Source organism: Zonotrichia albicollis, chromosome 3 (assembly GCF_047830755.1).
Source record: "Zonotrichia albicollis isolate bZonAlb1 chromosome 3, bZonAlb1.hap1, whole genome shotgun sequence".
Lineage (NCBI taxonomy): Eukaryota > Metazoa > Chordata > Aves > Passeriformes > Passerellidae > Zonotrichia > Zonotrichia albicollis.
This window is the reverse complement of record NC_133821.1, coordinates 105,233,427-105,246,961: the sequence shown is the minus strand read 5'-3', so window position 1 is coordinate 105,246,961 and position 13,535 is coordinate 105,233,427. Positions and strand designations below refer to the sequence as shown.

At 34.8% G+C, this 13,535-nt stretch overlaps 1 protein-coding gene across 9 annotated transcripts in view; it reads left to right on the top strand.

Moving 5' to 3' along the window:
- The window catches only part of MYO6 (myosin VI), a 102,655-nt gene that overhangs the window by 65,618 nt on the left and 23,502 nt on the right, over positions 1 to 13,535 (top strand). For 7 of the 9 annotated variants that reach the window (XM_074538350.1, XM_074538347.1, XM_074538352.1 and 4 more), the window contains exons 14-23: positions 439 to 530; positions 987 to 1,059; positions 1,914 to 2,041; positions 3,092 to 3,187; positions 4,634 to 4,807; positions 8,526 to 8,564; positions 10,221 to 10,314; positions 11,673 to 11,803; positions 11,916 to 11,993; positions 12,908 to 13,037. In XM_074538350.1, coding sequence (XP_074394451.1) covers positions 439 to 530; positions 987 to 1,059; positions 1,914 to 2,041; positions 3,092 to 3,187; positions 4,634 to 4,807; positions 8,526 to 8,564; positions 10,221 to 10,314; positions 11,673 to 11,803; positions 11,916 to 11,993; positions 12,908 to 13,037 — 1,035 coding nt within the window. Of the gene's footprint in view, positions 1 to 438; positions 531 to 986; positions 1,060 to 1,913; positions 2,042 to 3,091; positions 3,188 to 4,633; positions 4,808 to 5,379; positions 5,532 to 8,525; positions 8,565 to 10,220; positions 10,315 to 11,672; positions 11,804 to 11,915; positions 11,994 to 12,907; positions 13,038 to 13,535 lie in introns of those variants that run through there. The other 2 variants (XR_012579756.1, XR_012579757.1) reach the window with 2 other exon arrangements.

The following is a 13,535-nucleotide window of genomic DNA, read 5'->3' as shown; positions in this document are numbered from 1 at the left end:
AAGGCTTTTGCTTTTTGCTTCTTTGACTCACTAAAATTCAAAACAGGGCATGTTTTGTGATGTGCTCTAGTCCTGCCAAGGTTGTCCAGGGGAGCAGCCTTGGGTTTTTAGGTCTTTAGAGCTTTGGTATCTACTGCTAGCCTGCTGTATCATAGATGCATGAGGGTGTATTGGTACAATTTCACTGCCTGGTAGCATCTTGCTTTGGTTTGCTGCCAACTGTCTGTCATTTATCTTAGAAATATTATCTGCTGCAGTAGTTTTAGATGGCTTGTGTACAACTTGGAAATCTGTAAAAGATTTCATTTTGCTGAAAGAAATGGCTATGGATCTGAACACATCTTTAAATATTAGCACTGTGAAGCTTCTCTTATTTACTATTTAATTTAAACTCTTGGAACACTGTATTATCATAAAAGTTTAACTTCTGTCTTTCAGAGTACTTTGAGCACAACAGTTTTGAACAATTCTGTATAAACTACTGTAATGAAAAACTGCAGCAATTTTTTAATGAAAGAATTCTGAAAGAGGTATGATATATTTAATGTTATATTTGAGGATTTGGTTTTTTAACTGTTACATTTGAGGATTTTTTTTTTTTTGCTGAAGAGATGCTTTAAATAGCATTACATTTCATAAGATTACACGTTATGTTTGAATAAAAAAAATCAGTTGACATACTGTTTCCATATTATGTGACATCTGGTTGTGTCAGAAAATAATGTGGATTTTTGAAAACCAGTAATGAGCTGTCCAGAGATTGGATAATCACCAATACCTAATGAAAATATTGAATTGAACAGGCTTATCATTAAGGCATTAAAGTTGGAATACATTAAGCTGTGTAAGAAAATTCTTAAATGTGTGTTGATTCCTGCTATATTTTTAAAAATTGTTTCATGTTTATTAGAAAAAATAATTTTTTTCTTGATTTTTTTTTTAGAAAAACAATTAAGAGTGGTGTTTTCTCTGTTCAATTACTTTAGGAACAAGAACTTTACCAAAAAGAAGGCCTGGGGGTTAATGAAGTTCGTTATGTAGATAATCAGGACTGTATAGGTATGGACTTCTTGAATTCTCAAGCTTTTTGTTGCTGTCATGGGGAAAAATCCTTCAAGCAGAGGAGGTGAAATATGCATAGCACTAGTAATTATATGGTTTTATATATATCCTCATTCAATTCACAATCTTAAGAGTTCATAGGCATTTCTGCAGTACAAGAATAGCAGTTTCATCCTTTCCACAGGAAAAGGTTTGTAGTAAAAATTCCTCTTAAAAGAGCAGTTTCATAGAGAATGGAAAAAAAATTGCAAAACTGTAAGTTTGTGTCTAATAGTTTCAAGAGCATGAATTTCTGTGTCAGCTTTCAAGGGCTTCGGAATATCTGTGTGAGAGGTCAAGGCGATTCAGTTGTTAAAAGTTGTGAAACCACCACTGTATGTTAAATGCTGGTCTGCCTTTCCTAAAAAAAAAATTCTACTTCTCACTGGGTCATGTTGTCAAATGGAAATATTAACCTTTTAGTTTTGACATGTGGTAAAATGTGTATGAAAAGCTTAAAAATCTCCCCAGCAACTGAAGCTAGACCTAGGATCGTACTGTAAGAAGGCTTAGGCACTTTTTGGATGACTAATTTCAGCTTGAGATTAAGAGCTAAAATCAAATAATTGGTTCCTGATCTTTTTCTCCCATCTTCCACAAGCTTAGAACTTCTAGATTTGATGGATAACCTATACATGCCTATTAAGATCTACAGAATTGATTTGCCGTGACTTCTTGTATTTTGTTTAATGGCTTTCCATAGGTACTTTTGTAGAGAATCAGATCTGCAGCATTTCGGTGTGTAATGTTCAGTAGTGATACAAGTTGATATATTAAATTTCCATATATATATGGGGTTTTTTTATTAACAGATTTGATTGAAGCAAAATTAGTAGGTGTACTGGATATTTTGGATGAAGAAAATCGTCTTCCCCAACCAAGTGACCAGCATTTTACTTCAGTTGTGCATCAAAAACACAAGGACCATTTCAGGCTCTCGGTAGGTTTATTTTTGTTGTCTGTCTTGTTTTAATGAAACAGTTCTTGGAACAGTTGATAGTAACACTTCATTGTAATGAAAATCTTTCATAAGAAATCTCATACTGCCCAGTCTGCACAGTCTGTACCTCTTTGTTAAGGACAAGGTTGGTGATTAGATTTGATGAAAAGTTCACTGAAGACTTCAAGCAATTCTAATATCCTGCTGAAACTAAAGCCATATTCTTGACTTGCATTTGAAGTTTAACATGTAAAACATGAAAGGAAGTAAAAACACATTTTAATTTAGATTGTTTCATATCAGATGAATTATTTCATTGTTCTTTTAAAAAATTTCTTGCTTTGGAGAACATTTGACTCATGTCCAGTGTCTAGCTAGCACTTCAGAGATGAATATAGGAATCATACTAGGAAAATTTTTTTGTTGCTTATTTTTTAACATACAGCGCTGTCTGGAAGATTAAGGCAAATTGTTGAAATTTATATCCATGAATTGTATTGAAATTTAAAAAAATGCCTAAAAAATATGAGTAAAGGAAGCCATCATTTAAAATCCATTTACCAAAATTGTCATCCATTTACCTTGTGCTAAGTTTCCACTTAATCCTGCTTGCCTGAATTGGTGTGCAGTGAAACATTCTGATGTTATGTGTATGATCAGCTAGTGCTTGCCTGTTAAGATATACCATCTAAAGCCATATCTTGAGCTTCAGTCTAATCCTATTCATATAACAAGGTTTTTCATCAGCTGTCAAATTTATGATAAAGAAAGTGTTGATTAAAGTCACAACCAAAATCAGCTGGCTAGTACTAGCAATCCTGGTGACATGTATTTTGAATGCAATGTATTTAAGAGTGTGGAAGAGTTTGAAATTGGGTTTTTAGAACGTCATGGTTTGGACAGGAATGCTAATGATCAGCACAATTGTATTTACAGGAAATATGATTTTAGCACCTAGTGCTCCTGTCAGATCACGGTGGTGTTCTAAGAATAAACTTTTTCTTAGTCTCCATTGCAATACTTCTTTGTAATTCAACTTCTTAATTCCAGATTCCAAGAAAGTCTAAATTGGCCGTTCACAGAAATATCCGAGATGATGAAGGCTTCATTATCCGACACTTTGCAGGAGCAGTGTGCTATGAGACGGTAATTTTATCTGTGGAACACTATGTTTATTGTGTTTTGTAGAACATTTATATGTTTTCAGTGCATATAGCTTCAATGACAAAATTTCTTGTGATCGAAAGAGAAGTTCAAACATTGATATGACTTTGTGAATTGACAAATTTCTTTTAACTTTTCAGGTTACAGCCCATTTTAATGACATGTGTTTTGTGTAAAAGTTTGTTTCAAATCTACAGGTAATGGTGTCAGTATTAAATATATTGATTCACAGCCTACTGCAAATTTTGCATCAAAAGGTGTTTACATCCTGGGGAGAAGAATAAACTGTGATATAAAAGTATTGTTAGTGAAGAGTATTTGGAAGCATGATTACCTTTGTACACAGTCCCCATCATACTTTGTGTTTTCTATTTCTTCTGGCAATGGACTCATTCGTGTAAAAATACAAAATACCTGAAATTGCTACCCTCAAAATACATTCCAGATTCTTGTGCTGTTTTGGCTATTACTTATTGTACAAAAACATTGTAAGACCTGAAGCCAGTATCTAGACCATCAATTTTGAAAAATGAAAGTTTAAGTTAAAATGAAGATCCATAAGGCTTTGTTGGTCTGTATAACTTCACCATGTATGAAGGATGCTACTTGCATTACTTACTTGGCTGCATACATATTCCTCTCTTGTGTCTTCATGGCCCAAGGAAACTTTGGAGGCCTGTGTTAATCCTTTGGTTCTTATCAAAGAAGAATTCCACCCTTTTGTGGGACGTCTGGCATTTTCTTCAAAGAAGTCTTGCCATTTTTTGTTCATTAATATTAAGGTCTCTATTAAGTTCCACCAAAAGCTGTTGAGGATTTTGTAAATGGGAAATTGGATACTGATATATTGACCTCTTGACTTTCTCTGTAATGTATTGTTCTTCTCAAAGTTAGTGATCCAATTTAAATAAACCAGATATATAAAGTTTGTAGGAAGTGACAATATGTTTTAATAAATCAAGTGTTCATAAATAGTCATAGTACTTCTAAAATAACCTGTTTTCATTTCATTTTCCAAACTGTGTAGGTTTAAGCATGCACATCAATTCCCATTTCACAATAGATCTTAAGTGATATTACAGGCAGTGAAGAATTAAGCTTCTCAGAACTCCCAGGTGATGATGATGTGCTGAGTGCTGGAAGTGGAAGTCAACAAAAAGACAACTGATCTCGTTAAAGGCACCAAACCTTTCTTCGGGTTTCATAATTCCAACAACATCCTTCAAACTTAAGAATGTCTTTTCTCTCTGGCATTAGACTTTTGTGTATCCAGCTAAAAAGTTGTTTGAAATAATATATTAATATTTACCCCATGTGTTCTTGCTAATTTTTAAATATGTAACTATATTTCCTTTAGTTTTCTAATTAGACTGCAGTAACTTGGACAGTAAAACAAATGTGTTTTTATCTCTTGGGTTGTATTTTCAGATGCAATTTGTGGAAAAAAACAATGATGCTTTGCACATGTCTCTTCAATCTCTTATATGTGAATCCAAGGACAAATTTGTTCGACAGTTGTTTGAAGCCAACACTAACAATAACAAGGATCCCAAACAAAAAGCTGGAAAACTCAGTTTCATCAGTGTGGGTAACAAATTCAAGGTAAAATCATAGAGTAAAGAGTCCTATCTTGTAATATATGCCAGTTTTATGTTACTTTAATTAAATAGAACCTAAGGTTGGGAGAACTAGCAGTAATTTGAGATTCAGAAGAAAATTTGGTTAAAGAGATGGTTTTCTTCTGTTGAATTATAAGAAACTGGCATTTTAAGCTACATGCTATGCATTTCTGTCAAAAGTATCTTCCATAACAGTCCTTACAGAGATTATACAGTGATTTTTAGGTCAGAATCTTTCAAAGTCACATAGAAGTCTTTATTCAACAGGTTTTGAGATGTAAATTTGGATTCGGTGGACTTTAAAATTTTCTAGATGGGACAGAATATGTTCTTCCATCCTATTGTAATTATACCTTCTAGAAGATGTATTGATTCCCTACAGTTGGCCAAACTCTCAAAATTCAGTACCTAATTTAACCATAGTTTTTCCTTTTCTGAAATATATACTTAGTCATGGCTTACACAGGAAGATATTCATTGTGCTGAATGTTTCCCTTCCCAATACCTGAATCTGATGCTTCTCCTCATTTTCTCCTTTCTTCTGATGTTGCAAAGCTGACCTTCAAACCTTGTCTTCTCCAAATGTTTTCTGCATCCTTTTCTCATTCAGCAGTTTTATTTTAGCTGGACTATTCCAGCTCAGGATGGCTAGAAAGAGAACAGTAGGGGAATTAAGAGATGAAAAGCAGGCACATCGTGGGCTGCAGGTAAATTTTTCAGTCTCGTGGATTTACAGTTGGTAGAGCTGCAGCAATTTCAGCAAGAGCTCTTTTCAACACATCTGGGCCAGATCCAATGAAGGATTTATATGCCTTCAAGTCAAGTGCTGAAACAGTTTTGGTATGCTATCTTACCTAGGGCCACCAAAAACCCCCCTCATGTTCCTAGCTAGACTCCTGACACAGTCCCTGGGGAATGCCAGTATCTTAGACAGGCCAAAACACCTGCACATGGAGTGAGACATTGCCAGTACAGAAGAGAGTTTCTGCGTTTCTGATCCGTATCAAGGTTAAGTACTGGATCAGGACTGCAAGATCAATTCCTTCTTGCATAATCACTTTTTGTGGCTAACATTTGGAGCTGTTTTCTAAAAAATTGTTTTCTTCAGCAGGGGCTGAAAAACAGGAAGAATAAGCTAGCAGCACACTTGCTTTTTATAGCGATAGTATTCTGCTTCAGGTCTATACTGTATTGTGTTCTGTGGCTATTTTATTTCCTGTGGTGAACACCAAGATATTGGTCAGTCTGACAAAGGGTATTCTCATTACACCTTTCTGGAGTTGTTTGGTTAGGTAGCCAGAAATAAAGTGTTTATGGTGCCACAAAGAGCAGAATGCAGGGCCTGACTTGTAAGGTAATGGTTTTGGCATTTAATTGGGAATTGGGCAGGCTTCTCTCTTGAGTTTTGCTTTGATGAGTCTTTTTAACTCCTTCCTGTTCTATAATAGTTGTTGAATTAAAGTGCAGCAATTGGTTTAATATAAAATACATGATCATCAGGTAGTCTGAAAAGTTGCACACAGATAAACCATGTCCTGAGCAAACCCTGCAGCCATGAGTCTGCTTTAAATCAAACCAGGATCCACATTTTTTTAGAACTGTATTTTAAAAGTGAAATCAACTGGAGGATCTTTTGAGATAGTTTCCTCTTCCTTCCATCTGGATTTTCAGTTTCTCTCGGATTTGGCACCCCACCTTCAGTGGTGCAGTCTTGTGCATTATACCACTGCCCAAGGAGAGGTGAATTAAAAGGGAGGCATTTTTAAAGTGAAGCAGAAATTTTGTGGGGAACATTTTTGGATTTCCTTCTGTTACTTTGGTATTCCCCTCTCCACCTAGAACACAACTTATGTCCTTCTTGGATCTGGCCCATCAATCTATAATTCTTTCAATGTTTTCAAGTTCCATGGCATTTTGAATGTATGTGTTACTTCAGTAATTCATTTAGTGTTACCTTCCCAGACACAGCATGTGATGCTGATGAACACTAATAGCCTTGAATATTTCACTTCAGATGACATCAAAATAAGGTCTTTTCTCTTACTACATATTTCATCTCTTTAAGAATAAGAATTCTTTGTGCATTAATTTGTGAGTCAGTCTTCTGAACTACTGAAATTAGAACTTCTTCTAATTATATCAATTATTGATGATGTTGCAGGGACTTCTCTTTATGAAATCCTTCACACATCCCTTCCTTATAACTAATTAAAATTAATTTTCATTAATCAGTCGAGAAAATAATGATTCATTTATCACTGGATCTCTTCAAGATTATCTGAGATGATTTTACCTTATGCTAATGATGTATTAAATTGTGACAATTCAAAGAGCAGTAGTTTTAGCAATATGTTTTGCTCATATACAGATTTTGTTGGAGAAGTTCACCTGAGAATGTCTCTGGCTTATTTCTTGTCAAATCACAGAGTATAAGGAAGGGGTATTTTTCCTCAAGCAGAAATGTATTCTGTTGATGGAAATTAGTCTGTCTCTTGCAAACTGAAGTGTTTCTGACTTAAGAAAACATAATTATTATGATCAAGTTGAAATATAAACAGTATGTGTAAGTGAGAACTGAGCAGGAGGTTATTAGTGTTTGTCATGCTTCTTGTGGCACTCTTTCTAACCACATCCATGTTAAGTTAAAAAAATCCCAAACCAATTTTATCTACCAGAGGGACAACTGGCAGCTGTAGGTGATGCACACTACCCATACAGATCTTGTTTCTTGGATTCAAGGTAATTGAAAGATCTGGCTAAAAAAAATCAGTCAGAAGTCAGATCCTTTGAATTTTGCTTCCAGTGCTGAAAAAGAATACGTTAAGACATACTGAATTTTGTATTTCTGCAGACTATATACGTAAAGTTTGCTAAAAAACTAGAAAGGCTGGCCCAGCAGTAATTTATGTTGAAAAAAAACCCAAAATACCAAAACCCAGACACACCTCTAAAGTAAAAATATTGCTATTTTTCTGATGTGGTTTTGGAGTATTTAAAGTCCCTACCAACTACTTTCAATACCAACTCTAAATTGTTTTCTCTGGTAGGTTTAAGTCTCTGATTATCCTGAAAACCTGACTGCAAATAATAGTAGTATTACAGGCTTTTCTCATCACAGTATATTTGAATGTAACCTCAGCAAGTGTAATTTTAAGATTGTAGTTTTTTGTCATCAATGGAGAATTAAAAAGTTGGAAGTTTGGAAATAGAAATAGATCATTACAGGTAAATGTTGACATAACATAAAAAAAAAAAAAAACAGAAGGAAAGCCTGGGAATATACTTTGTGTTAATTATGTAACACACAAATAATGCTTGTTATAGATTAAATTTGGGATTTCACAAAATTTCAGTGTGTTTTTAAAAAATGATTGCTGATTGATCTAATTTTTTATATAATTTTATTACACTGTCATTATTTTTTATTTTCCCAAATGGACGTGCATGCTTTTTGTGAGAACTGTGTTGTAATAAGTGACTAGTCCATGCAGTATTGTTGTGCAATTAAATACAAGCAATTTCCTCAGGGCCATTCATGCACACTTGCATGATTTTGTCTATTAAAATTGGTGAATGTTTGGTTTATCGGTTCTGTCTCACTAACAATGAACATGCATGCAGTAATGCTGTACCTCTATTTGGTGTGTACATTTCTGTTCATGCCATAGTAAGGCTCTTGAAATACCTGTTTTCTTTTACAGACTCAGTTAAATTTGCTTCTTGAGAAGCTTCACAGCACTGTAAGTATATATACAGATGAAGGTTCACAGTTTTCTGATGTAAAACAAAGTAGATAATCTGAATATTAGGGCTTACAATAAATGTGATTAGTAATTGCTTTAGAGTTTGCAGCTACGTGGAACATCTTCTTGTGCATGTAATGGTTATTTATTTACTGGAAAAAGGAAAACCAACCACCTTCAAAAAAGTTGTAGAATGAAAGTTAAAAAAACTGAATAAGCAGTATGAAATCTGTCTGTGCTGCAATCTCCTGCTTTGTCTCTTTTACTTCTTTCTCTGCATTGGTTATCATTGATGACTAATTTATAGAAAATTTAGAAATGTTTATAAGAAGTAAGTAATTTATGAAATGCTTTATTATTAATTATTGTTTTAATGTTCCATAAAGTCATTAAAAAGATTTTTTTCATTTTACTTTCTTTGATAGGTTGTAAATGCACAAGTGGTCAAGGAAACTGAGTCTCCTAATGAATATTTATTAATTTGGCTGATGTAATTAGATAGCTTGTGAAATTCTCCATGTACAACATGCCATTTTACTTTAGAACGTGGAATTGTAGGAACACAGTGCTGTTTCTCTTGACCACATGTTCTAATAGTGGTCAAGAGATAACCTATAGATATTAGGTTATGCTCTGTCAAAAAAAGAATAAGGGTGGAAAATTAAGGGAAACAAAGCAGTGGGGTGCTTGGAGTATAGCCAGCATATACGATTTTACTGCAGTCATGAGACTGGTCTGAAGGTGATCTATTTCACCCAGAACATTCTGGAACTGAAATACAGTCCAGGGAAAAAAGTGTGTGGCCAGGCTTGCTGTACTCTTGAGTTTAGCTAATCTGTGATTGGGGAGATATTGTTAATGTAGAGTTCCCTTGGCAGGTGCTGTCTCATTCTCAACTGAGAGATGGAAAAAGAGAGAATATGCCACAAATAAGGCTTAATACTATGTTTTCTCAGTCCCAATTTTGTTTTAGAATATGCAAAGTTGTCATTAGGAGTCACCTGTTAAAGGAAAATCTGAATAATTGGGTGGTGCTCGGCAAAATGTTATCCTTGCTAAATGTCAACTCATCAGAGAGAGCAGTGGTGTAGCACTGTAGCACACATGGTCATAGCAGAGGAGCAGACTGGAACATCAGGGAAGGGAGACTGCAGCTGTGAGCCAAAGGAAGTTGTAAAAAGTAGAAGTTAAGGAGGGTCAGGTTCATCTGGCATGATTCTGATGTCAGGAGTCTGGTTTGCTCGTCTGAACTCTGGGGTATTTTAGTGTTGTGACTGTGGAAGATATTGAGGGTAGTAGGATCTAGAGTCATAAATCATAGATTATATACATGTTGAGAGAACAGTTGAGTGAAAATTCAACAGAATTGAGGATCCAATTAATGGTTTTAGCATTGAGATCAGTTACATAAAGACCAAGATTTCAGTGCAAAACTGGTATATGAGAGAAAAAGGGTGGGGTTGGGACTTGATTATCTTTAAGGCTCACTTCAACCCCTTAACATTCCATGATTCTATGATAATGTCTGCATTTCTCTTTTAGAATACTATTATTTTTATCTTCCCCCCCCCCCCCCATAAGTCCTAATTATTTAACCGTTATTTTAGGAGTTTTAAAAATCTGTATTTTGCTAACTTCTTGCTTTGGTCATAGGGGTCGAGCTTTATTCGCTGTATCAAACCTAATCTAAAGATGACAAGTCACCACTTTGAAGGAGGACAGATCCTCTCTCAGCTTCAGTGTTCAGGTAATGTATGCCTCTGATATTTTTCCTTCTGATTTTTACTTTGGTGATTAAAAATTACTGTAAGCTTTAAATATGTGGGATGAAAGCAGTATTTCCTTGCTTGATCTGTTTTCTAGAAGGTAGGTTATTTATGCCTTATAAACAGCAATTTAGATTTTTAGTGACTTAGCATTCATTTTAGAAATAATTCATCTGAATTGGCATTAGGACTCTTCTTGCAAAGAAGAGTTGCCCACAGTATTAATAGGGCACCAGTTCAGTCTGGAACAATAGAATTTAAAATTTCTGTGGCAGTTGAAGTGTTAGAAACTCCTGTAGATTTTAGAGGCAGTCACTGTTAGCTGAGATATCTAGTAATTGATGCACACCAGTGTTCTTTGATTTTTTAGATACTGTGATTGAGTTTAATTATACTACTTTCTCAAAAGCTTACTTTCTCAAAAGTTTCTTCATATCACTATTAGTTTGATTTGGAGCTGAACACCTGACATGGATGAAATGCTGCATCTTTGTTATTCTTGAAATGCTAGATGCTTTCCAAGTGTATAGCTTTATTTGCTCATGTCCCACTGAACTTTTTGAAAAACAAAGACAGTATAAACAAATTAAATTTCTGTTGAAAGCAAGTATGCAGAAGATTAAGTTTTATGACAGCAACCACAAGTTAAGGTCTAACTTAAAATCTGACCTGCAGCCTCCGTGGATAAGAATATGTAAAATAGGGGTAAAAGCTGGTATAGCCTGTGCTGCTGAAGTAATTTGAATCTTACTGACAGTGTCTGGGATTTACTGATACCCTAGTTGCAGCCAAAATGTTGTAACATTATTGGGGACATTGATGTTACATCCTAGCAGCTGATACTTTGCACTTCGAGTACACTAAATGTTCTAGCACTGCCCTGCACATGTATTTGAGGTTGTATCTGCACCAGGTCTCACAAATACCATTCACATGATTGAAATAAATGCCTGGTTGGGCATTGTTAGGTGGTTTGGGGTGTAGATTTGGGTCTTTTTGTCTTCCCTTTGAAAATGAAATTGTCAAATCTGCTGAAAAAGAAAAAAGATTTTGGAAGAAATATTAGAAGAAAAATCATATGGATGATTGAGTGTTACTTCTCAAATAGGGAGAAAACCTTATGGGCTTTTCTCATGTGTTCAGTATTAACTTTTTGTGACTGATCACATAATCAAAAAATGCTACAGGCTTGATCAAATCCCAGCTGAACTTTGTGGTTTAGTCTCTGAACAATGTCTTTGAGTCTTATGTCATAAACCTGCTTACTGTTTATCATAAAATTCACTGCTTAATTTGCATGTTACTGATGCCAGTTTTGTGTATGTGTCTGTGAATTTAGGGATGGTGTCAGTTCTGGATTTGATGCAAGGTGGTTTTCCGTCACGAGCTTCATTTCATGAACTGTATAATATGTACAAGAAATACTTGCCTGAAAAATTGGCTCGACTGGACCCTAGGCTTTTTTGCAAAGTAAGAAAATAATTCTTCTGTATCATCCACACGAGAAAATATATTGTGATGTTGGTTTTCATGTTTCTTTGAAGGAGGCAGAATTTAATCCTTTCTGATTTCTGTGTTTCAGGCCCTATTTAAAGCCCTGGGACTGAATGAAAATGATTACAAATTCGGACTAACCAAGGTGTTTTTTAGACCTGGCAAGGTAATCTTTTTCTTCGAGTTCATGATAATGAATCTTAAAATAATTTCCATTTGAAAGGACATTTGAAAGTAACATTGTTTAACACATTGATAAAAGTGTGGCCAACCTAAATAAGGTTGCCCAGGATTTGTATAAATAATTTTGTTCATTTTCTTTGAATAAACCACAAAATTTGTGTGGATACAATTGGGTTTATAGTCTTGTTGCTGATGCTGCAGTATTTCTAATGCAATGTTTGTATTCCAAGAATTATGTTGACTTTTAAAAAGATGAAGTCAGAGCCAAGAAGAAATATTTTCTAGTAAAATCTGTTTATAACTGAAATCTCCTTCTGTGATTTTGAACATTGCTGCTTCTATTCAGAGTAAGGAGATGAAGTTGAGAGCTATTGCGATGACAAAGGAAAATTGTTGTAATCCCAGAAAAATGTTCTTCCTGTCTTATATTTACTGAAAAGCAGAAGTGCAGGATTTTCAGAAAACGTTGCCTTCAATGGGAAACTTATACAAAGGTTAAAAACTGAGAAGTGCTTTCAGCTTTTATTTTTTTCCACAGATACATAATTAGATGTGTTTTGAAGTTGTGGAAGGCCAGAGTTCATCTCCAGGATGTATAAAAGCAATTGATTTTAAAAAATTTTGACAATAAGTATTTTTGGTGTTATTAAACGGTTATATTATTCAAAATGCCAAGTGTTGGACGTCCATACAGCAAACATATAAAAAATCTGCGCTTGTAATTTCTGTTATCATTAAACAGCAAAGTGTAAGAAAATTATCTGCTGACTTTAATTGAAAGCTGATATAATGACATACAGTTTATATAAAAAATTTTAATTCAGCCTGATCTCAAACAATAGTATCTAACACTCTCTGTCCTCCTAATATGTAAAACTTGTTTTAATTGTCATTTAGTTTGCAGAGTTCGATCAGATAATGAAGTCTGATCCGGATCACTTGGCAGAGCTGGTTAAACGAGTGAATCGCTGGCTTATCTGCAGTCGTTGGAAAAAAGTTCAATGGTGTTCTCTCTCGGTGATTAAATGTATGTGGCTTATGTTTTATTAACTCAAAATGTTGGTTAAAAATACAGCAAAGCAATTAATAATACCTTGAAATGTGGCCAAGGACATGTATAGCAGATACATACTGAACTCTGAGTAACTGATTTCAAGGTTGGTGGGATTTTTCTTGAAATTACTCTGCTGAGTAGGAATAAGGTGGTGTGCAATAGAGATTGGCACTTGTGGTATGCTTCAGAAAAGGTACCTGGGAGATGGGGAAGGGTCTGATGCAGAATGTCAGCAATCTCTGATAACATGGAGGGTGAAAACTGCATTAGAATGGGGAAGGAGAGCATAAAGGCCTTATGCCAGTGCACACATGGCTGTGCATTTGGGCCAGCACAGTCTGTGACTGATTATTATTTGTTGCTGTTTATAGTGAAGCAAATAAAATTTCTGAATTCTTATGAGATTTCAAACATCATAGATTGTAACACTAAAATCTTGGGTGTGCTCTAACTTTTAACAAAAGTTACTGC